Source organism: Vicugna pacos, chromosome 34, assembly GCF_048564905.1.
Source record: "Vicugna pacos chromosome 34, VicPac4, whole genome shotgun sequence".
Lineage (NCBI taxonomy): Eukaryota > Metazoa > Chordata > Mammalia > Artiodactyla > Camelidae > Vicugna > Vicugna pacos.
The window spans coordinates 1,880,913-1,905,256 of NC_133020.1; the positions used below are offsets into that span (position 1 = coordinate 1,880,913).

The following is a 24,344-nucleotide window of genomic DNA, read 5'->3' on the forward strand; positions in this document are numbered from 1 at the left end:
AAAAAAAAGCTTGCATATAATGGCTCAGTTCACTGGGCTGAAGATAAACCTAACTTTCCATGCGATCAGTGCTGCTACGTAATAAAGCTAAGCTATTCAGTTCTCAACAGTCATTCCACTCTCAGGAAAGTCTCTGGCTGCAGGCTAACAATAATTAAAATATGAAGAAAAATGCGTTTTATACCAGAATTATTGAGGTTTTCTTTGAAGTAAGACTGAAACTCACTTCTTTTTCTTCCCAATATAGTGGGAAACATTATGCCTAAGCTCTAAAGTAACCATAATGCTGTACAAAGTGACTGTTACTAACAGTGACTACAACGATGACTTGTGAAGGAGTAGCTCACCATTTCATTTGTAACAGGCAACCGTTTACGAAGAAGACAAGTCACTACTTCAACTATGGCATCGTGCAGTTTAGGGAAACGCAACAACTCCTGCATGTGATGGAAGAAAGAAACAGTCTACTTTCTTTACAGGAAATTAAATAATCACTGATATGCTGAATTAGATTTGGAAGGTATAGTTAAGGACACTATTTCAAATCGCTTGCAGGTAAGGGAGCTGCAGATTTTAACTTGTAGCCCGTCTTCTGTATTCCCGCCTGCCCCACGCAACCACTCCGCCATGTATGTTACTACTTAACCTGAAACCTGGTACATTTCTCAATTACTTGTGTGCTGTAGTTGCTACAGTGCTGAATGATCCTTTGCATTTCCTCATGAACCAGTTCCACACAGCGGAGGCTCGGCTCTTCCAGACGTTTGATTTGCCGTTTGACCAGTAACTCAAACGAAACTTCAGGCACAAACAAAGCAGGGCGAGGACCCTAAAACAAAGTAATTTTTTGAGCTCTTATTATAACTACATATAATTTTGGTTCTTCTCTAACGTTAAAAGTAAATCACATTTTTAATTTTTTAACGAAAAGGACTTCCTAATTTCAAGAGTGAGAGCAAAGTAATCATACAATTCGATTTAAAAAAAAAGATATAATTACATGGGTTAAAAAATAATAAAACTTTAACCTCATTTCAATAAAATTCTGAAAGTTAAGCATACTCACAGTTGCATTTCTAATGGCAGTCAAAATGTCAATAGTGTTAAGGCCACCTAGTGGATCAACAGACTCTAAGGTTCGCCCAAAAGTCTCATGGAAAATATAACATATTCTAGCACCGCCGCATCTGAAAGGCAATGAACTGTATGATTTCTAGTATCACTAAAAGGGAGAGAAACTACAAGTTAGAAGGCTTTCTGTAAGCTTTAGGCTTGTCTCAGATAAACAGTTGTATTTAGACCATCTCCATGTATCCTCAACTCCATTATGAACCAGTTTCTAATTTTTTTTTTAATGGGGAAAGGAGCCATTTCACGAAAGGCATTCATATATGCATGTGCGTGTGCGCGCGCGCACACACACACACACACAGAGGAACTCCAAATAATGTTCATAATGATCAGAATTATCCTTCTAAAACGGGTTGCTCCTCTGACCAAAACTGTTCTGTTTTTTATAGCAGGAATTCTTCAAATTCTGAAGATACTAGGCTTTCCACGGTCTTGTTCTGAGACCCCTTCCCTGCCTTACCCCGTTATGTCCTGTTACTGTACGTGCCATTCTCCAAATTTGCCGTGCATTATTCTTTCCTACTCCAAAGCCTAAAATACCCTTCTGCTCCCTGTCTTCCCGAAGTCTATTCAGAGCCCAACCCAAATGCATTCTTAACTGGGGGGCTCTCCCAGTCCTCGAAGGAAATGTGAATGGTCTCTCTTCAATATTCTAACAAGGCTTGATTAGGTAAGTACATAGATACTTGCTTTATTAACTACTTATAAAACTGTCCCTGTTGTATGCACTTTCCTGGATATGTACTATATTTAATAATTATTTAGGTAAAAATTATACTTTTTGTCACCTAATCAAGCCATGTGTTACCTTGACCTACCTTACCCACTGAACTCTTTAAAAGTTCATCGTAGTAATCTTTATTTCCTCAATACACCATACATATAATAACCATTCAATAATTACTTTGTTAAATATCCTTTGGCGTTAGCTCAAATAGAAGGCTACCTGGGTCACACAAAGTACACAGAACTGTACACACTCATGTGTATGTGTGTGTATAACTGGTGAAATCTGACTAAGCCCTGTGGATTGTACCAATGCCCGTTTTCTCGTTTTGTTATTGTACTATACTTATGTCACACTGTCAACACGGGGGAGGTGGAGGGTGAATGGTGAACAGGCCCTCCCTGTACTTTTATGTGCAACTTTCTAGACGTCTGTAATTGGTTTTCAAAGTTCAAAGATTTTCTTAAAGGTGAGAGTTAAGAGTAATGTACATTCTTGTATATTGCTAGTAGTAACACAATATAATCTACTAAGAGTGTAGCAGTGAGAGACTCTGAGGAGGTCACACGCCCTCGGATTTGGTGCCCTAAGGGTCTACTTGGATACATGCTCCAAAGACAGTCCATCACAACACTGTTTCTATTTGTGTAGCAGTGAAAGCAAACTATTAATAGTAGGGGACTGCTTCAGAAAATGAAAGTATGAATCTAAATAGCGAAATACTATGTAAATCTTAGGACTGAGAATACAAATATTTAATTACTACTAGTCATTTATGACATGTTGATTTAAAGAAAGGATTCCAAAATAGTATTACACTATCTGAGTTTTAAAGATGTGTATTACAGGCATTTATACATTTTACAGATGCACAGAAAAATGTTTAGGTGAATGCCAAAGTAGCCAGGGATGATGGATTTAAGAGTAATTTTGTCCTTGGGTTTTATTCTTTTTACTTACCTGCATTTTTGTATTTTTTTCATGAACAATTACACTGTGTGTATTAAAGAAACATTTTAAAAGTTAAATTAGGGGAGGGTATAGCTCAGTGGTAGAGTGCATGCTTAGCATGTACAAGGTAATGCGTTCAATCCCCAGTACCTCCATTAAGATAAGTAAGTAAATAAAAAAATTTTTAAGGTAAATAATGAAATTTTTATAAATGCTTATCAATAAAGGTCTTGTTAAAAAAAAACCCTGAAACTTTTACCATGCTTTACATAGTTTATAGAGCATTTTACATGCATATCAGACATCATCATTTCTAAAAAATGATATTCCTGTTTTATAGATAATAAATCAGCCAGATAATCTCAGAGTGAAAGTCACTGTGACCAAAGATAATGTAACTTATCAATCTGGGTAACCAAATCCATAGAGAAATTTTTTACTTACAGCTCTGAAGTTTCAATATATTTTGCAGTCCCTTCAATAGTATTACAATATTCCGTGGCGAATTTGGTGATGAGCTGGAGTAAGGTAGCGCTTTTGTCATCCACAGGCTCCCCGTAGCTGTTCAGGAGAGACTGATACTGGGCAGCGAGAACGTTTATTCTCGTTTTCAGCTCTGGTAAGCAGTCTCTGATGTGGTGCATCAGCAACCTGGCAGACGTTAGACAGGAGGGATTGTAAAGTGAAGCTGTGTATATTGAAGACCCAAGCAGGTCAAAATTTTTAAATGCAAATGATTTGTGTGGGAGGAAATAACGCAATCTTAGACTAGAGGCGCAGGCTTAGTCTGAAAAAAAATGACATAAAGGAAGCCATCCTGGTCAGTGCTTTTTAAATTTGCCTTCAGCCCCTCAAATTGTAGCAGTTGCTAGAGAACCGAATGTAAATTAAAAGAAAACTGTTTTTGTATTATTGCAGTTACCTCAAAGAATGTAAGCTACTCAATTCAACTCTACCTACATGGTTTTGGTTTCTGACTCACCTTTTACACTGGGTACTCAATACAGTGAAAATCAACCTTAAGATCCACGTCCATCAGCCTGTAATTTATTTAGGGACTAAGCCAAAAGTAAGAGAAAACTGATTTTACTGCAGTCATTTATACATTATCTAGAAAGGTATTCCAGTCCCTCTACCATTACTGGGTATTCAGAATTGAAAGTACACAGCTTAAATGCTTTTTCTGAATAGGAATAGAAGACATCCTAAATTAAGAATAGATTATGCGAAAATTATGCATTTTAATTCAGTCCCTGAAATCCAAAGTGGAGATGAAGTCACCTGCCATCTCGTTCTATTATCAAAAGTAAAATGACTGTCAAGAATTTCACAATTAAGGCATTTTAAAATTCACTTGAGCATTTCTGAACTACAAGATGATTTAATGCCAACCACCTCAACAGAAATAGACATCTGCATTATTAAGAAGCTACTATACAAGAAACAAAAAGTGAAATTTTACAAGTAAGAACATTATGAAAATGTGAGGAACTGATAATCAAAGGTCTCAGACCAAAACCATCTGATTTTCCAAAAGGTAAAAAATGTTACCTGTTTAAAGTTCTAGCAAGATACTTTGTTCCATTTCTATTAGCCAGAGATGGGTATTTCTTTTGAAGGAAAGCATACTCGTCACGGATTGAATCAGTTACACTCTTCTTATTGTTAATATCTAGCTGGCTCCTGAGGTCGAAAAAATAAAAAACTGTTCAACTATAAGTCAACTGTGATCCTCTCAAGTACTTTGAATGATGATGATGGTGGTGGTGATGGTGGTGGTGGTGGTGACGGTGGTGGTGACGGTGATGGTGGTGGTGGTGGTGGTGGTGGTGGCAGTGGTGATGGCCTAAAACTGATGACAATGATGAAGGTGCAGGCATTGTCTGTAATGCCTGACACAGACTGTTATATTTAAGTCTCACAATAATTCTATGCAATAGGTATTATTCCATTTTACACAAAAGTAACTTAAGGCTCAGGGAGATTAACTAACTTACCCAAGGTCACATATTAAGTAGTTCAGCCAAGATTCAAACTGTGTGACTTTCATGTAATAAGCAATGCCTGAATAGTGTAGGCTTCATTATCACCATTAGCTACAGTCAAAAGCAGTACTCTTAAGAACCAGGGACAGACAAGTGTAAAAACATGTGTGTCTTAATCAACTGTATCTTTTATCCATGGACAGGCAACAGAGGTGAAGAGCAGTCATCTACAAATACAGCAAGCAGTTTTATACCACCTGCTTGCCTGAAAAGGGAGATAGTGGGAATTAAAAAAAAACCAACAGCAACAGGGTAGGGACGAGGGAGAAGGACATGTGAATGGCAGCAGGTAACTGGAAAGATATCAGTTGGCCACATTTTCATTTTAAAAGGTCTGGGGTCGAAAGATGCTATGTGTCATTTAAACCCACTTTGTATCTAGTTTGTGGGTGAACTAGGACTGGAACCCAGATCTCACGGTAACTTTGGTGCTTCCTATTTTTATAAAGGCTTTAGACTAAAAGGATCTTCGTCTGAGTCTGGCTCTGCTTTCACCAGCCATGTGACTTCCGTGAATTTAATTTACAAAACCTAAACATAGGTTTTCATAAACTTACTAAGTTTTCTGATTATCAAACAGACTAATGCACACACCTCACAGGGATGCTGTTAACGGTCAAAGAGGTACCATTTGCAAACTGCTCACAGTAGTGTGTCTAAAACATAGTTAGACACTCAGTAGTAGTTTCCTCTCCACAGTTTTTGATACCAGCTGCTTACAATTAGGACACATTTAATAAACTTTCTCCAAGTCACACCCCGGAAATTACATAGAATCACTAATGCTAGAGGTTAAACCGATCTATTAAAAATCTACCACCATAAAAACTCTTCCTTGAGTGGGTGCAAATTAAATAATACTTTATTTCTTATCCAGTGCCCTCCTCATATAAAACATAATAGACAGGAATTTTTCAAGCCTAGCTATTAAATTTTCTTCCATTTTGTGGCACTGCTTACTTTAGAAACATTTTCTAGTTAAAAATATCTACAGGAGGCTTTAGTGAATCTCTTTTCTCCCTTTGGAAAGCAATGAATTCTTTAGCAATATAAAGATTATAATAAAAGGGGGAAAACTAGGGACAGGATCACATTTCAGACTGCTTTTAAAAATTCAGATTTGCTTTGAAATGAGAAAGCTGCAATTCTTATCCCATTCTTGATTGCTAACCTGTTAACTACTCCAATTATTCCAAGTTTGACTGGTATAACCCTTCCCATTAACACATCCATGGCATCGGTACCCGCATCCATGAGATCAAGTTTAGTGATGACAGCTAGGGTTCTGCGACCTGGTAAATGCAAAAAAGAAAAGAAATGACCCATTCAATTAAGCTATTAAGGATTAATAAAGGAAAAGCCTCATCTATAATCCACCTAACATTATGCCTGCAATCATCTTGGTAATGCTTTTCTAACCTGTCTGTATAAAAACTAATTTTAATCGTGTTTAATTTTTAAAATTTTTCACATGTAATTTTTTTTATTAGCTCTTAGAGCTAACTTTTCTATTAGCATTTTAAAAATTTGTTTAAAATTCACTCGTGCCTGGTACACAGTTCTGAGTTTTGATAAACGCAAAGTTACAGCACAACTGCCTCAAGACAGAACGGTTCGGCTTCCCTCTGAAAACATCCCTGCCCCACCCAGTGACACCCATTTGTCACTCCTTGCTTTGCCTTTTCCAGAACACTACACAAATGGAATCATATACGCAGCCTGAGTCTGGCTTCTTTCACTTGTCATAACCCATGCTGTTGCCTGAATCAACAGTTCATCCCTTTTTGTTGCTGAGTAATGTTCCATGGTATGGCTACACTGTAGTTTAGTTATTTATTTCCCATTTGAGAAACATCTATGTTGTTTTCAGTTTTAGGAGATTACGAATAAAGCTACTGTAGATATTTGCGTACAGGCTGTCACATGAACGTAGGTTTTCATTTAAAGGGATAAATACCTAGAAGTGGGACTGCTAAGTTAACATTTTAAAAATTGACAGACTGCTTCCCAAAGTGGCTGTGGCATTCCTGCCAGCAACGAATGAGAGTTCCAGCTGATCTGCATAATGGCCAATTTTACATACGGCATTTTTTTCAATTTTATAAGCATTTTCCTATTTTGTTCCAAATCTACAAAATCATCCTTTTTAATGATTCCATATTCTATTATTATCTTAACTTAATCATTCCTACTGTGGGCCATATATTAAGTTGAATCTAATTTTTTAATTAATAATACTGGATTGGATTGTTTCCTTACACTATATTACTAAATTAAGATTCCTAGATGAAAAGTATCATTACATTTATGGCTCAAGGGTCAGTTTAAAATAGAACTAATGCATACAAAATGCTTAACAGCTTACTTTAAATAATAAAATTTAAATAAACCTTTGATATAGTTTATCTTTTAGTTTAACTAAAATGAATATTAATTACTCATGTAATACGTTTCTTAAAAACTTGAAATAATAAAAAAATTTTAAGAAATGACTTAATTTTAGTCATTTCAATAGGGATTTTAATTGTCTTAGCACGAACATGTCCTACTAAATTTTTCTTTTAAATTCTTATTTTTATTCAAAGCAGGAAAAAAGAAACATGATAGAGCCCACAGACCCTCCCGATACTCACGTGAAAAAAAACTGGCTCCTGTATGGAGCAGAGCAAACATGTGCTAGCAGCAATCTGGCATCTTACATATACTTAGAGACACACCCTATAGCATCAGTCAAGCATCATATACCGGCGCACAGTATGAACTGTATTTCCAAGAATCCCCTCTGCCTTGAGCCTGTCTAAATGTTCTCTGCACCTACAGAATGCAGACACCACAATTATCTCCTATAGTATAATAGTCTACAATGACTGCCTACTATGACAGCAACTATTCTTAGATATCAGCCATTCAAAAGCTTAAATCATCTTCCTTATACAAAATAAAGAAATCTTTTTGCAAAGCCATCTTATTATTTTAGAATCACTAGGTAATCATTATGAATTTGGATATTATGTGAAGTATTTTTGCCTCACCTGTACAGCAATTTATCCATTAAAACTTTATTTTCCATCAGAATTTCTATTTGATACTATAAGATAAATAGAAAAACATTATTCTTTTTTAATGTATATTAAGAACTAGAGATACTCTTTTTAAAAATATAAACCCCTCTCTTGAGGGCGGATTTACCATTGCTAACCAAGCATTTAATTAAGTATTAACAACTGTCCTTACCATCTGGATCCACCTCTCTTGAAATTTTCAGTGCCTCTGATGTTGCCATATCTGTGTTAGCAGCAGTGACAGCGAGGATAATGGAATTTGGATTACTGATGAACCGAAGAATGAGCTCTCTGATTTGAAGCTCAATATCCTTAGGTTGATCACCTACAGGCACCTGAACCAAATAGAGACGATCAAGGAACCACTAATAAAAATCAACTCAGCCCCATCCCCCCGCCATCTAATCCACAGAACATAGGTACTGCCCCGCTTACAGATCATTAAAATGAGGAAATTATATACTACAGTGGTATGTATGAGTTTGGTAATATGTAAAAGTCTCAAAATGCAACTCCTGCAAAAGTTGACCATGTTAGAGATTCGTCGATGTTAACTGCCTAGAGACGAATTCATTCATTCACTCAATTAGCAAGTATTTTCAGGCACTGTCCTATATGCCATATTATATCACACCAGTGAATAAGGAAAAGACCAAAATTCCTGCCTCCATCAAGCTTCAGTGATGCAGATAATAAACACATATATAGTATCGAGGTGGTAGTAGGGCTATGGGAAAAATAAACAACAGGAGGCTAAGGAATTAGAGAAGGTTATACTTTCAAATTATTATTTTAAATTGGATTAGGCTTCTAAATCAAGTAATCAGAAAAGACCTCACTCAGATAATGACATCTGAGAGAATGACCAGAAACTGAAAGATACAAGGGAGAGGTCCATGCAGATTCTAGGGGAAGAACACGCAGCAAAGTGGACAAGACGGCAGAGGCTAGAGCAGGGGCTAGAAGACTCACAGAGACAGATCAAGTGGACACATTAGATCCAACAAATGGAGCTTTTACTCCAGTGAAATGGGAAGCCACTGGACAGATGCTGCACCAAGGAAAGACACAATCTAATTTTCACCTTAATAGTATCATTCTAGGGGGAGAGGATATAGCTAAGTGGTAGAGTGCATGCTTAGCATGCATGAGGTCCTTGGTTCAATCCCCAGGACTTCCTCTAAGAGTAAATAAGTAAATCTAATTACCTCCCCCGCCAAAGAAAAAAATAGTATCACTCTGGCTGCTTAGTTAACAAGTTATGAGGAAGACCTCTCAGGAGGCTCTGGTGGCAATCCAGCTGAGATGACAGTGGCTAGCTCAAGACGGTAGCTATGAATTTGTAAGACATGATAGAGTTCCAGATATACAGGCACACCCTGTTTCACTGCACTTTGCTTTATTGTGCTTTGCAGATACTGCATTTTTTAACAAATCAAAGGTTTATGGTAACCCTGTGACAAGCAAATCTACTGGCATCAATTTTTCCAACAGCATTTGCTCACTCCATGTCTCTGGGTCACAGTTTAGTAATTCTCAAAACATTTCAAACTCTCCATCAGCAAACAGATCATGGCTCACTCAAGGCCCAGCTGATGGCTATCATTTTTTAGCAAAAAAGTCTTTTTAATGAAAGTATGTACATTGTTTTCTTAGACATAATGGTACTGCGACACAACAGACTACATAAAGCTGAGCCTTAGACAACATGGGGGTTAGGGGCACTGATCCCCCACACACAGTCAGAAATCTGCATGTAGCTTCTGATTCCCCAAAAACTTCACTTCTAATAGCCTCCTGCTGACTGGAAGCCTTATCAATGACAGTCAATTCACACACATTTCATACGTTATATATATTATATACTGTACTCCTACAGTAAAGTAAGCTAAAAAAATTAATAAGAAAGTCATAAGGAAGAGAAAATACATTTACGGTACTGTACCGTATTGATAAATACAGTTAATGTGTACAGTGTATATAAGTTTATGTCATCTGTTCACAAGAAAAATTATCTGTCAGTACCTACAGCAATATTGTCTTATGATATAAAACACTGGAGATGTTATACACACACCAGACATCAAAGATGAAAAGATAATGTGAAAAAGAAATTCATACTTATTTACAGATGTAACAATTCATGCACTGGGAACAAAGCAGCAGCAACATGACTGCTTCATGGGAGCCTAGCCTACACACTGAGCGAACGCTGTAAAACTTTTACAGCACACAGCGCTGCAGTCATATTCATAACACAGCCCTGGGAACCACTTACCTGTGCTGATCAGCTGATAGGCAATTTCTCCAATTACTAGAGAAGGCACACTGTTTGGTAATATCATTCTTTGAAAGCAAAGTTATTAAGCACTAAGAAAACTAACACATTATTGATTTTATATTAAATATCACTCACTTTATGCCTATGTAAGGATAGGCTGTCTACTTCAGTTGAAGTCTCCTACATGACGTCCTACACAGTGAACACTTAGGTGAGGATGGCAATGATGACACAAAAACATCTCAGACAGTTCTTGCCACACCATCACTAGACTGTCACATGAAGACACACACATACACAAAGGTAAGCTGATTAACTGTACAGCATGATGATTAATTGCTACTAAGTGGAAGTGGGTCATCCTCGTCTTCATGAAGGAGGAGGAGTTGGTCTTGCCGTCTCAGGGGTGGCGGAGGCAGAAGAGTGGAGGAGGTGGGAGGGCAGGCAGGAGAGGCAGGTACACTCCATGTAACTTCATGGAAACACACTGTAATTTGTCTCTTTTGTTTTCTCACTCTAAAAATGTTTCCATGCAGTACCATCTTGGAACTCTTCTGACAAACTGTCTAATGAGTTTGTTTTCTGGCGCTGCTTCTTCTGCGTCTTCATCCTCATCACCTGACACTGTTTCAGACGCACTCATCTCCATCAAGTCATCTTCCGTGACATTCCTCCAGTATAGTGTCTACTTTAGCTCTTGAATTTCCACAAGATCCGTACCTTGAAACCCTTTACCTTCTATTTTTTGTAACCATATCCACAATCTCTTCCATGATTTCTTTGTTTGGCTCTGTCATAAATCCTAAAGTCATACACAACATCTGGACAGAGTTTTCTCCAGGACGAATGTATTATTTCAGGCCTTACGGCTTTCATGGCTTTTTCCATGACAACAGTGAAATCTTCAGTGGTGTAACCCTTCTAGATGTTCAGGATGTTCTCACACTGGGGTTCTCTTCCACAGTGTTGATGATCCTTCCCATAGAGTTACCGTGCGTAATGCGCCTAAAGGTCCACACGACCCCCTGATGTAGGGGGTAAATTGGAGACACTGTGTTTGGGAGCAACGAGACCACTTCAGCACCTATGGTGTTTGACTCGTGGGGCTCTGGGTGGCCACAGGCACTGTCTGACATGTAAAGAACTTGGTAAGGCAGTCCCTTACTGGGAAGGTACTTCCTGACTTCACGGACAAACAATCAATGGAACCAATCCAGAAAACGTTTCCCTTTGTCCGGTCCTTCTTGTTGTGCAACCAGAAGACTGGTGGCTGGTGTTTATCTTTCCCCTTCAAGGCCCAGAAGTTAGCAGCTTTACAGACAAGGGTTGTCCCGATCATAAATCTGACTGCATTTGCACAAAACAGAAGAGCTGGCCTATCCCTTCCTTTCTTAAATCCTGGTGCTTGCTTCTCTGCCTTACTAATAAATGTCCTTTGTGGCATTTTTTTCCCCCAGAATCGGGCACTTTCATCTTCATCAGAAACGTGTTCAGGCAGATATCCTTTCTCCTCAGTGATTTTCTTACCAGCAGCTGAGAACTAAGCCTGCTGCCTCGTGGTCAGCAGAAGCTGCTTCTCCTGTAACCCTGACATTTTTTAAAAGCCAAACCTCTTTCTAAAATTATCAAACTATCCTTTGCTGGCATTAAATTGTCCAGCTTTAGGTCCTTCACCTTCCTTTTGCTTCAGGCTGTCATATAGTGACTTCCCTTTTTCTCAAATCACATCAGAGTATATAGGTATGCCGTTCCTACAGCAATCCTGCACCCACAGAAAAGCTGAATTTTCAATACAGGATAAAAAGGTATTTCACATAAAGTGCAAGGTTTTTGTGCCTTCAGGCACAGCTGCAGTGATGGCTTCATGAATTTCCTTTTCTTTTTTCACAGTGGTCCTTAAGCTGCATTCATTTCTCTTGAAATGGTGGGCGACCGCATCTGCAGACCCCAATCTATGGTACATATCAGGCAATTCAACTTTTCTTATAACATCATGACTTTTCTCTGCTTCCTGGGAGCACTTGCAGCATAACTAGTGGCACTTCATGTGGGTCTCATGGTGTTATTCAAGATTCACAGTATCACACTGAACACAATGAAAAATACGTAAGAATCTCAAGAGATCACTTTTTACCGTGAAATGCAATTTACAGGAGAAGAACTGCTCACACGGGGATGATGAGCATCACAAAGTGTCTTACGTGGACGCTCCCAACACCTGACCTCATCACAACAGCACAGAAGGTAGCCATGAAATCATCACAGTAGTACAGTATGTACTAGAGTTAATTTTATGCAGTACGACTTAATATTACATTTTTATGTCTGTTTACATTTCTCTTAACTACAAATGCTACAAATGGTGCTGTGCAGTCTGTGCGTGCAAAAGTTTTGATAAATTTTAATTTTGTAACAGATTTGTGTGTACCTTATGGTAGCAAATGATAGAATAGACTAGTGTCTACATATATTTCATGCATTTGTGACATACTTTTTTCTTAATTTTTTCAACATTTCTAGGCTACAAGGTTGTCTGCAAGTTTTTTCAAATTGTTGCCAATGTCCAAAACTTTTTCCAATATATTTATTGAAAAAAATCCACATATAAATGGACCCATGCAGTTCAAATGTTGTTCAAGGGTCAACAGTATAGTGTAAACATATATACACTGGGAAACCAAAAAACTTGTGTGACTTGCTTTTCTGCAATATTCCCTGTATTGCAGTGGTCTGCAGCGGGACCTGCAGTATCTCCCAGGTACGCCTGTGTCATAATGCTAAGGAGAGCCACAGGAGGATTTGCTAACAGAGAAAGTGGGGTGGAGGGTAAGAAGCGTCAGGGATGACTACAAACTTTTTGGCTAAGCAACTGGTAGAACAGAGCTGCCATTTATTGAGATGAGGGAGACCACAGAAGGATCAAGTCAGGTTGAGGGACAGATCAGGATCTGGTATTAGACACATCAAGTCTGAAATGCCTATTAGACATTTAAGGGGTACGTGTCAAGTAGACAGATACACAGGATGAACATCCAAGTCTGCAGATATCTGAGTGCTGTCAGCAGAGAGACACTCATATTTAAAGTCATATGGTTAGATGAAATCATCAAAGGGTTAAATATACTCCCTTGACAAGAGGTCCAAAAACAGAGCTTTGGGGCACTCACTGTTTAGACCTTGGGAAGATAAGAAACCAGCAAAAGAGACGGAGAACGAGTCGCCAGTGAGATGGGACATAACCCTCCAGAGTATGGTATCACGGAAATCAAGTAGAGAAAGTGTGTCAAGGAGAAGGGAAGGCTCAACCGTTTCAAATACTGCTAATAACTCAAGTTAATTGCAAAAAAAAAAAAAGAGGCGATTATTCCATAAGAGGTTAAGGAAAAACCGCATTTGTTCCAGTGAAAACAAACGACCATATCCACAATGAGAAACAACTATTCTTTACCTTGGTCATTCCTGGCAAATCCACAAGTGTCAGATTGACGACGTTGGGTGAAAAAATCTTAAGATGAATTGGTTCAGGGCTAACTCCCTACAAATAAGTGTTAAAATACCATATTAAAATCATATTAAAATTTCAATGAAATATAAAATGCTAAAGTAAACCTCATTTCAAGCAGATAGACATTAGATGCTTTTAAGTATTAATTAAGCCATGATCTTAAAATATTTCAACAATCAAAAGGGATGAAACATAGTAAATAAGGCAGCCAGCCACAGGTTGTAATTCTGTCCAACTCTATACCATGAATATACACAATTTATTTCCCTATATTTCACATTCTTTTCTCCTGATTCTAAGCAAGCAACATTTCTTAAATATGTGTAGCAGACCTAGTGCTGAACAAAAGAATAATGTATTACTATCCAAATTTATGAGGTTCCTGAGTTGACAGTGAGATACAGGTAACAGGTTATCCACAGGTAACGAGTATGACAGTGGTAGCAGTAACTGAAAGGTTACCTGCCCAGAGGTCAACAATAAACAAAGCTTAGTCAATCACTGAAACAGACAAACATCCTGAACGGTCATAAAGAATTAACATGGCTTCAAAAGCACCCTTCTGTCAGGAAATAACCTCTCCAGCGTAGTACCTGGCAGATAAAAGTGCTCAGTAATTGTTTTTTTTAACATTAGTAGTTAGCTAGGTCCCACTTGTGGGATTAAATGTGCCTGTACAAGAATGGAAGTAAAAACAAAAGAGAAGGGAACAGAAAGATAGTAAGAAGAAAGAAAGAGAAAACAGAGGAATTTACTGGATGCAAACATTCGTCAAGATTAATGGAATGGTATCTTAGACACCTAATTTAAATTCTCAGAATGTAAGAAAACAATTCAGATTTCTAAGATTATGCTTCATTTTCACTGAAAAGAAAAACTTAATCTAGCCTAACTCAGGTAAGAAAAAGAACTCTTCAAAATACAAGTTATCTTGTAAGTTATATAATGCTTCTTGAGTTAGAGTTAGAATCTATCAGGAAATGATAACACTGCAGAGGTATAAATAGAAAAAGTATATAATAAAGATATATATATATAAAAAACACAAGATCAAGAATAAACATCTACATGAAATATCTGATAGTATATAAAACCTCTAAGAAATAAAAGGGATTCTAAGGTTTTTATATATCTGTGAAAATATTCTATTAATTTCAAAGGCCAGAATACCCTCAGTGATAATATTTACTGATGATTATACTTTCCAGCTCTAAAAAGATACCTACCTTATTATTTCCTGAAATCCTTTCTGTTTCATTTTCAATTTCTTGTCGAATTTCATCAAAATCTGTGTAAAGCTAAAAATTATTCAGACAAAAAACATGATATTCAAAATAAGATTAAAAGTTCTCAAGTGGGGTCTGATAAATTTCAAGGATGTCTATGGATCCACTTCAGAGAATTAGCAAACAAATTCTAATATACACATATATTTTTCAGAGCCAAGAAGTCATAGTTTATGAGTTTTTCAAAGCTGCCTGATCTCACAATGATTAAGAATCTCCAAATTAGAATAGGGCTCAACTTAAAGTAGTTTCCAAGTAAATTACAATGGTTAGGAACGTTAGCTAGGTAAGATTTATTTTACAAGGAACAGCTTTTTCAAGATAACATGCTGCACTGCCAATCATAAGAAATGAAATTATCAACTAAAAATTGTACCAAAACAAATGTTTTCTACATGTTACTTCTTCATGACATTCTTGTATGATTACCTTATTTTTGGTGTGTAGAAATTTACCCCATTCTTCTGCTTCGACCCCTGGAAAAAGAAAACCTCCATTTATTGGAAAACTATGGAAATTACTTTTTATCTTTAGCTAGGAATTCAAAAAGGCAACACAATATTATTTGTTCCTATTCTGTCATGACTATAAGTTTATTCATATTTTAATATCTGCTAAATTATACTTTCACATTTTAAAAATTGTACCATGTATTTCAAAAATATGACCAATTTCAGAGTTGCTCATAGGTCCTCCCACCATTTGAAATCTAAATTTCATATATCAAATTGTTCACTTCTCCTCATATTTTGTATGTAATTATATTATAGTAAAACATATATTCTTTATTTTTAAGTATCTTACACATAAAAGCAGTTTATCTGACGAAAACACTCAAGCTAATGGCTAAAAGAACAAAACTTATGAATCATACTGAGTAATGCAAAAAGATTTACACACGTAACTCAAGGCAAAAATTTGAAATGTGTGAATGAAACAGATAATTTTTCAATCGATTTTGCGTTTTTTAATTTTAATTTGGCTTCCTGTCGGTAACCTAAAAAGTCACAATTTGTCGTTCCTTTCAGTCATGTGAATATATTCTGTAAATTTACATGCACTTTCAAGGTGATTTTTTCCCCGGGGAACAAGATTATGTTTTCCCTTGGAACTGAAGGTAAGAAAGAAATGAAACGGGGTAGGGGGCGTGGTTTGGGGGGAACCAGGCATATGCACTGTATGGAGTTGCTCTTCTACAGCAGTTTTCAGTAATAGGTCTATTCCTCCTGCACTTGCTGAGAATAGGAAAATTATTCACTGTAGGTACCATTTCAAGTGGTCTAAAACTTGGAGAGCAAGTTTTATTCTAATTTTCCAAAGTAGCTAGAAATGCTTGATTTTAGGAAGGTAAACTGACTCTGCCTCTCCCAAGCACAGGTACGTTACCTGCCAAATTCAGAGTTTTAAATGTCTAAGTGATAGAGTTTATGAATAATGCAGATCAGCTGGCTGAGATCAAAATAAAAATGACTGTTAAGATATCCAAATAAATATTTATTGAAGAAAAAGTGGATCAATTTCTTTGGTGGAATAAAGGTAAATAAACTGGATCCTTTTTGCAAGTAAAATGCTCACCTACTTGAAGCTTAGTACCTTCTTCCAAGAAGTCTCATTGGAGGCCTGGAGTAATCTAGATGAATAGAACTCACAGAGGCAGGTACTAGATACCAAAGGGGTGTTTTTAATTTACCTTATCATAGAGGAGAGGCCTGGCTTCACAAGCATGTTTTTAAAAATTAAAATAAAATAAATTACATTCACCACCAAAAAAAGCCTGAATTCTGATGCAGTGCCAAAAGGTAACAAGAACCACTAACACCTGCAATCAGTCGATGTGGACAGGCAAATAAAAAAGGAAGAAAAATAAAATGCACACAGCCTGTAGGAGTACAAAAGCACACATGCAGGCATAATAGAAAAAGAAGGGCCAAAAACAAATGGATAAAGGAAACCTTTAGAAAGGTGTCTTGAGTTTTTCCATGTAGCAGGGTCTGTAGTTAAAGAGAAACAGCACAGAATGATAAGTTTAGTGCTTATCCCTAGTATTTCAACTCTTCCTAAAAACTCAAATGTGCAAAAATTTGAACATTTCAAATGCACATGTTATTAAATTATTCAAAATTTACAACTACATAATTTCCATTACAATTAATTAGAGGGATGTATATAATATTTTAAGGGACATAAACAAAGTATATAGTGTGCCATAATTTATGTTTATTTTCCATTACAACTGATTATATTATCTCTGGTTTCTAATTCTAACACAAATGGATTAAAATGAATTTACTATTCAAAAACTCACTTTAGGTATTTGATAACTAACTATGGGAAAAGATAAATTACAGTAAAAAAGACTACAAAACATATCAAACATATCTTTCAAAATCTTAAAAGTAAATATATACAAGTATTTACCCTACTTGCTAAGACTGAGCTTCATAAGGGATTATTTTCTTTGAAATATATGTTGAATTTAACAAAACACCACAGAAACAAATTTTGATTTTTAATCAGCATGCTACTTTGGGATTTTATCTAAAAGGAGATCTGAGAAAAACCTGATTAATTTCTTACAAATATATGAAAGACAATCACAGAGTTCAAAGTTCAAACTAAACCACCATCCGACTTGAAAACAGTTTGATTTTGTTTTTAATAAAATTGTATCAAAAAATTCTTTTACACTGGCAGAAGTTGGAGGGGGGCAAGATGAGAAATAGTATAAATCTCTGTACTGATACCTCAATTATCCTATGTAGTTGGCAGAATAAAGGATCTCATGATAAATAAATTTTCCTGAGAACTATACATATTACCTATTAAAATATTTTATTTTAGGCAGTTCTGATGGACCTATATCTAAGATGGATTATACTGCTCTGTGTCACGTTAGAATCCACTGCTCTTAAACTAACCTATTGTCGGTAACTTGGGCCTCTGCTACATAACAAAGCCCTTTGACGCTATAAATCCCTATACAAAACGGTTAGAGACTGATTTTGTTTTCTTTTTTTAAATTTCTTGTCTTTGTTTTCCTCCCTTTCTCCTCTCCCGTTGTCAGGCTGTCAGGTAACTCATACTTGTCTGGCTAAATAACTAAATGTTTACTGATTCAGTGTTTCTGATTTCCTTTGGGATGGAATGACTTACGACAAGGTAGAACTGTTCACACTAAGGATAAAAAGCCGCTGATGAGAAACTAAAGAACGCTCCTAGTTATCAATAAGATACATGGTATTTAGCACTCAAACTTTATGAAATCTATTTTGTGTTCCTGGTGGCTGAGTTGTCATTTTAAGTGAGGTTTTATGTTTTTGTACATAAAAAATATGCACTAAGCTTGGAAAAAATATATATAGGTAAAGATATGCAGATTTACTGACCAACCACCAAGAAGAGACATCAACAAAATATAATGGACGTACAAGCAGAGAGATAGAAGAAATTGACACTTCTATAGCTAAAACGAATATCCTTTCTAGAAACACTGCCCACATCTGCAAATAGTTTGAGAGACAGGATTTCATCTCCCCTTTTCAAAGTGACTTAAGAATATGAAGAGTTAAAAGAGACAATTAACACCATACAGTTTCTTAAGGTCTTAGTTTAAGGAATTTGGTAAATTTGATATTAGTGGGAATGAAATTTTTTAAGTGTTAAATTCTATAAGTTTGAGGCTGGACCACATGTTAGTCCAAAAGGATTAAATTCAAGGCTCAGAATTTCAATAATAAAGAAATATTACAGAAATGCAAAGTGATGAATAATATATCAAGAAGCTACATGATATAACTTAAAGGCTCCTACATACCCTTCGGCAGTCTACCCAAAACATTACTTGTCAACACCTACAACTTCATTAACTTGCTTCAGCAATTAACTTTCCACAGTCATTGCAGATGCTCATGACAGGGATTTTTTTTTTCCCTCTTTAAAAATTAAATAAAAAATCAAGCTACGACCACCAATGCTCCTGTAATAAGTGAAGGAAAAGATCAGATACAGAAATTAAAGTAACTTCAACTGCACCAACACTACCATCCCATCTCAGATTAGAATATAGGATGTAGAATGAAACTGCACTGAAAACAGATCTCTGCAGGATAAGAAACAAACAAATGTAATTTAATAATTAGAAAATTTTTACAGACTTTAATAAGAAAATCTGAGCCACTATATTTAAAAAGGACTTTTTACATTAATAAATATGTTACTCTCATCAAACATTGCAAACCTCACTGATAAATGTGTAACTAATATAAGATTCATATTTAATAACCAATTTAAAATCTGCTAAGAGATAAAAACTGTATTTCTTAAAATATTTTCAGTTTAACCAAAGAAGAACTGCTATAAAGGACAATGCACATTTTCTTATCTTAATACTCCACATTTACTATGGAGGGGAGAATCTAAAAAACCAAACAGTATGTACTTTATAGGCAAGCCTTAGCAAGAGAAGGATAGTAAATAATAATAATAATAATAATAAATAAATAAAATATAATAATAATCTCTTTTAGAAATTAAAAAAAACTTTTTAGAAATAATATTCATCTTAGATTAAAGAGCCAAAGATTCAAAATTAGCAGACACATGGTAAGATCAGAAAAAGGAAGGTGAGATAACACTGCTATACTGAAAAACTAAATCGTTTTAATTTTATTTAAAATAAAATCTTTAAATGAGAATCTAAAATATTTAAATCCTAAAACAAAATGAAAAAGTAAAAACACAGTTTGAAACACTAGGGGTTAAACACTCCAAAAGACACAAAAACTTTTTTAAATAACTGATTCCTGGTGGGGGAGGGTATAGCTCAGTAGTAGAGTGCATGCTTAGCAAGCACAAGGTTCTGGGTTCAAACCCCAGCGCCTCCATTAAAATAAATAAATAAATAAACAAACAAACAAACAGACTCATCCCCTCCCCAAATAAATTAAAAATAAAAAATAAAAAAATTCCTGTTTAGTGAGATAACTAAATCCTCCATTAAACGGCATTAACAACAGGTTACTAAACTGAATTACCAAAAAGGTACTATTCCCAACAAGTTTACTCATTGTCCTCAAAAACAACAAACATTGTTCTTTCCTTACAAGGGAAAAGACACACACCGCTTTTCCTCACAAGGCTCCCAGCTTTGCTACAGCCACTAATTTCTGCCTAATCAATTCATATCTTTTTAAGATTCAACCAAAAATGAAGAATTTTTAAATAATTCTTATTCCAATTCTAAATTTACCATTTTCTTCTCCTGTCGTTTTTCGTTTATCTTCGGGTGAGACGTGGACTAGCTGCAGAATGAGTGGTCTCCGGGTGACAATGCCGGTGCCTCTGGGGAGCAGGTCCCTCCCCACTAGGCTTTCCAGCACTGAGCTCTTTCCACTGCTCTGAAAACAAAACACACAAGAGCAAAATGAGTTTTTTAACAGACTTTTTTGTAACTAAGCAAGACTACACTATACAAAAAAATTTTTTTTAATTATCGCAGTCTTTTAAAATTAAAGTTTAGTTACATTTTCTATTATACGATCTTTATTTCTCTAAAATAAAAAAAAAGACAGAATATACACTCTAATGCAAAATCAACTAGTTACGTGGTAACATTATCTGCGGTTATTTCATGGGATAAATAAAAATCTGTAACTCAGAAAAAAAAAAAGAAAGAATATAAAAGTCCCACTCTCCCATAATTTTCCTACCTAACTTTTGATACCCTCCCAATCACATAACATTGGTGTATATATGATATATACACCTACATATATATTAGGTATTTTCAATTAGTGTTGTAGGTATATGTAAAATTATGCCCATAATACACAGATATTTTTCTTTAAGCGGGTAGTTTACGTATTTTTCTCTAAACTGCTTTTATTTTTAATGTAACAATCAGGAATATTCCATATTAATATATTAACATCTATGCTTAATAGTTACACAGTATTCTGTATGTAAAACCAAACCCCAATTTGGACATTTAAACAGACGTTTAAATGGCTCTTGCAGTATACTATTAACAATGCTGCAGTGAACATACTTTGTACATAGAACCCTACTCATTCTGTTACCTCATTATATTTAATTAATTCATTAAATGAAATTGTTGGGATTAAAGAGCATACAGATTTTAAGCACTCACAGATACTGCCTGGCTGTGCATTACAAGATGGCAGGCACCAAACTATGCTTCTGTTCAATTCCTCATCCGGATTGGGCATTATCACTTTTTTGAATCTTGCTATTTTCACAGGTAAACAATGACAGTTCTTTTAAATTTGCATTCCCTTATTATTCAGTCAAGCATCACTGCGTTTGAGGGCCTTCCGTATGTCTCCTTCAGTGATTTGCTTGTTTAAATGCTGGTATTTTACATAAAGCACTTTATCCAAATAAGTATTTCATTTTTTGTTGTTTTGAATATTTTCCCAAAATTTTTATTTTGAAAATTTCAAAGCTGCAAGAGTTACAATATTAACAGAGAATACCCATATACCTTAACAAAGGTACCATATAACTTAACCAATTATTAACATTTTGACACATTTGCTTCATGTCTCTTCTTACACACACTTTTATTTTGCTGTCCCATTTGAAAGTTAGTATGTCATGACACTGCATCCCTAAATACTGTGGCATATCTCTTAAGAATAAGGGCATTCTTCTATGTAACCACAATACAATGGTCACACTCAGAAAATTTTACAGAGATAAAATACTAATAAACAGCTGATAATCAAATAGTATATAAACACCTAGTCTGTATTATACATTTTAAACGTTTACAAATTTGTTTTTCTCAACTTTGTAATTCATGTTTTTCTGTAACAGTATTTTTTGTGTATTGTATTTTTCCTTAGTCAAAACTAGTACGTCTTCTAATTTCATATTTTCTACAAATGCAAAAACCCTAAACTCATCTACTGTATCACAAAGGATCTACAGGCAGAAGGCCCACTCAAGCTAGGTTAATTAAAGGAGAGTTTATTTACAAGCAGGCTGTTGACACAGCGCTGGATAAGACTCAGAGGGAATCACCAGAGAGACAGTCCAATACCCCAGGTTAGTAATGACAGAGACGCTCTTCCCGCCCACAGGCCCCGAAAGGATGAGGGCTTTCAGGAGAGGGAGAGCCCAGCCCAAGGCTGCAACAGTTAACATGGAACACCAATTTCACATTTACTCCCCTGGCTCACACACAGGCAGTGAGCCAGGGGAACGAATACCCAGGCTTTAGTCTCCTCCTTTCCTCCAATTCCCGTCAGGGCTCCCCATTTCTAAATCCAGTCAGAAGCCAGAGGACACAGGGGCCCACTCCCGCCGTCCAGAAGGGCTCCTCAGAACGTTCATGTTGGGTGGATACGGAAGGTCAGATTAAAGGTTATGCGGCAGATCTGCTGTTGCTCGGTTTTGGAGTCCAGGTTCACCCCCTCATCAAGTAAATTGGGGTGTTTCCATCATTTCTTTTCTGTACTCTGAACTAATTTAAGCGGCATGGAAACTTCCTGTTCTTTATGTGTTTGATTAAAAAACCTATCCATAAAAAAGCCAAGTAATTCTCCTGGATTTTCTAATTTACAAGTGAAACTACTTATAATTTTCTTAGAAACTGTTCATTTTTCTCATTTCTAATAATCTGTCTTTTATGTTTCTGACCAGATTTCCCAGTTGACTTTTTCGGGCAAATCTGTATTTTATTGATTTCATTTTGTGATTTTTCTTTTAACACTGTTAATTTCTTCCCACTGTTTCCCCTACCCGCCTGGGGAAGACAGGTTATTTATCTATTCCTTTTTAAAACTCCTGGAGTTAAATGTTTAACTTATTTCTCTATCTTGGCCCAACCAACACTTGGCCCAACCACCACACAACACACGTACACAAACACACACAAACACATACACATGTATATTTCCCAATCTGAGTCATCTTTATCTTTATTCTTCTATACTGAGGATCTTGGTTCTCAAGGACAGAGTCCATGACAGAATTAGAAGAAAACATTCATTTGCTTTTCATTTCACATTACACACAGTCTCCAAACCATAATACCAATACTACTCCATTATCAATATGATTAATAAAAATAGTTTGTTAAATGTTTTAATGTGATCCCTTCATTCTCCTTCCCACCTCTTTACAGACCATATTTTCTCGTTTTTAACCCCCTTTGTGTAGTGCTCGTCGCCAGGCCTTACGTTAATGTCTCTCTAGCCGTTCTGATTCTCTGAAGCTCGCTCTCCGGCAGACTCCTCAGGAAGAGCTAGTGGGAACAAGACCCTTCAGTTCTAGCTACAGATAACAGCTTGTGACGTGTATTCTTGAAAATAGTTTGGTTAAATGTAAAATCTTCAGCTCATGCTTTCTTGGGTATCTTAAATATGGAATTCCATAATAAATTGTATCTTCTCTCACAATAAGAGCATGTCTTCTCTTAGAAATTTTTACTGTTGAAAAGTATAAAATCTGATTTTCCTTCCCTTATGGGAGACTGTGACTTTTGCTTGCATAAGTAATTTTATTAGACTGTATCTCAGTGTTGGTCTTTCTGTGTCAATGTTCTCAGGTATGTGTTCTGCTGTTTCAAAATGGAGTTCCAAGTCTGGTTTTAATTCAGTTAAATTATAGTTTTTTGTGGTCATCCTTGAGTACAATGCTTTTTTTTTTAATTGCAATTTTTAATATCTGTTCTGTTCCCTTGCTATCATTTTTGTCTTCTTTGGGGATGCCTATTATACATATGTTGGATTTTCTTTGCCTTTTTCTACTACATCAATTTCTATCAAATTCTTTTTACACCTCCTTTTTATACCTTCTTAAAAAATCCTTCTCATTTTCAATGTCCTCCTCTTTTAAAGGTGTTAACTTTTACGTTTATATGCTCCGGTGTATTCTTCCTAATTTGTTATTTCTAAAATAAATTTTGTTTCATTTCTAATACTTCAAAAAGTTCTGCCACCTAGTTTTTTTATTTTTTCTTATGCAAACTTGTTTTTTGAAATGTCTTATTCTGATTATGTGTCTCATCTTACTTTTTGTCTTAATATCTAATGGTTTTCACCTGTTTTGTGGATGTCTTTTTGGTGTGCTTTCATTTCTATAGGAATGTTATTCTGAGTCCACTTTGCTTTAAATACTTTGTATGAGCTTTGACAACAATCATTTCATATTGCTGATATTTAAAATGAAATTCATTTTCCTCAACTTTTAGGAGGAGGCTTGGCCTAACTTCACACTCTAAAACTCCCTCTTGTTTTCATGCAGTGTTTAAAGATAAAGTTCTTTGTTTTCTGAGATGTCTTGGTTCTGTTCCTCTCCACCACTTTTATCTGGACCTTCTCCTTCCCTGG

At 35.9% G+C, this 24,344-nt stretch overlaps 1 protein-coding gene across 11 annotated transcripts in view; it reads right to left on the reverse strand.

Moving 5' to 3' along the window:
* The window catches only part of DNM1L (dynamin 1 like), a 46,895-nt gene that overhangs the window by 9,003 nt on the left and 13,548 nt on the right, over positions 1-24,344 (reverse strand). For 4 of the 11 annotated variants that reach the window (XM_072954512.1, XM_072954514.1, XM_072954510.1 and 1 more), the window contains exons 2-12: positions 20,237-20,384; positions 15,418-15,464; positions 14,929-15,000; positions 13,646-13,732; positions 8,089-8,251; positions 6,026-6,146; positions 4,361-4,492; positions 3,254-3,460; positions 1,067-1,187; positions 674-829; positions 348-437 (exon numbers count right to left, since the gene is read on the reverse strand). In XM_072954512.1, coding sequence (XP_072810613.1) covers positions 348-437; positions 674-829; positions 1,067-1,187; positions 3,254-3,460; positions 4,361-4,492; positions 6,026-6,146; positions 8,089-8,251; positions 13,646-13,732; positions 14,929-15,000; positions 15,418-15,464; positions 20,237-20,384 — 1,344 coding nt within the window. Of the gene's footprint in view, positions 1-347; positions 438-646; positions 830-1,066; positions 1,203-3,253; positions 3,461-4,360; positions 4,493-6,025; positions 6,147-8,088; positions 8,252-13,645; positions 13,733-14,928; positions 15,001-15,417; positions 15,465-16,940; positions 16,980-20,236; positions 20,385-24,344 lie in introns of all 11 variants that reach the window. The other 7 variants (XM_072954517.1, XM_072954515.1, XM_072954516.1 and 4 more) reach the window with 3 other exon arrangements.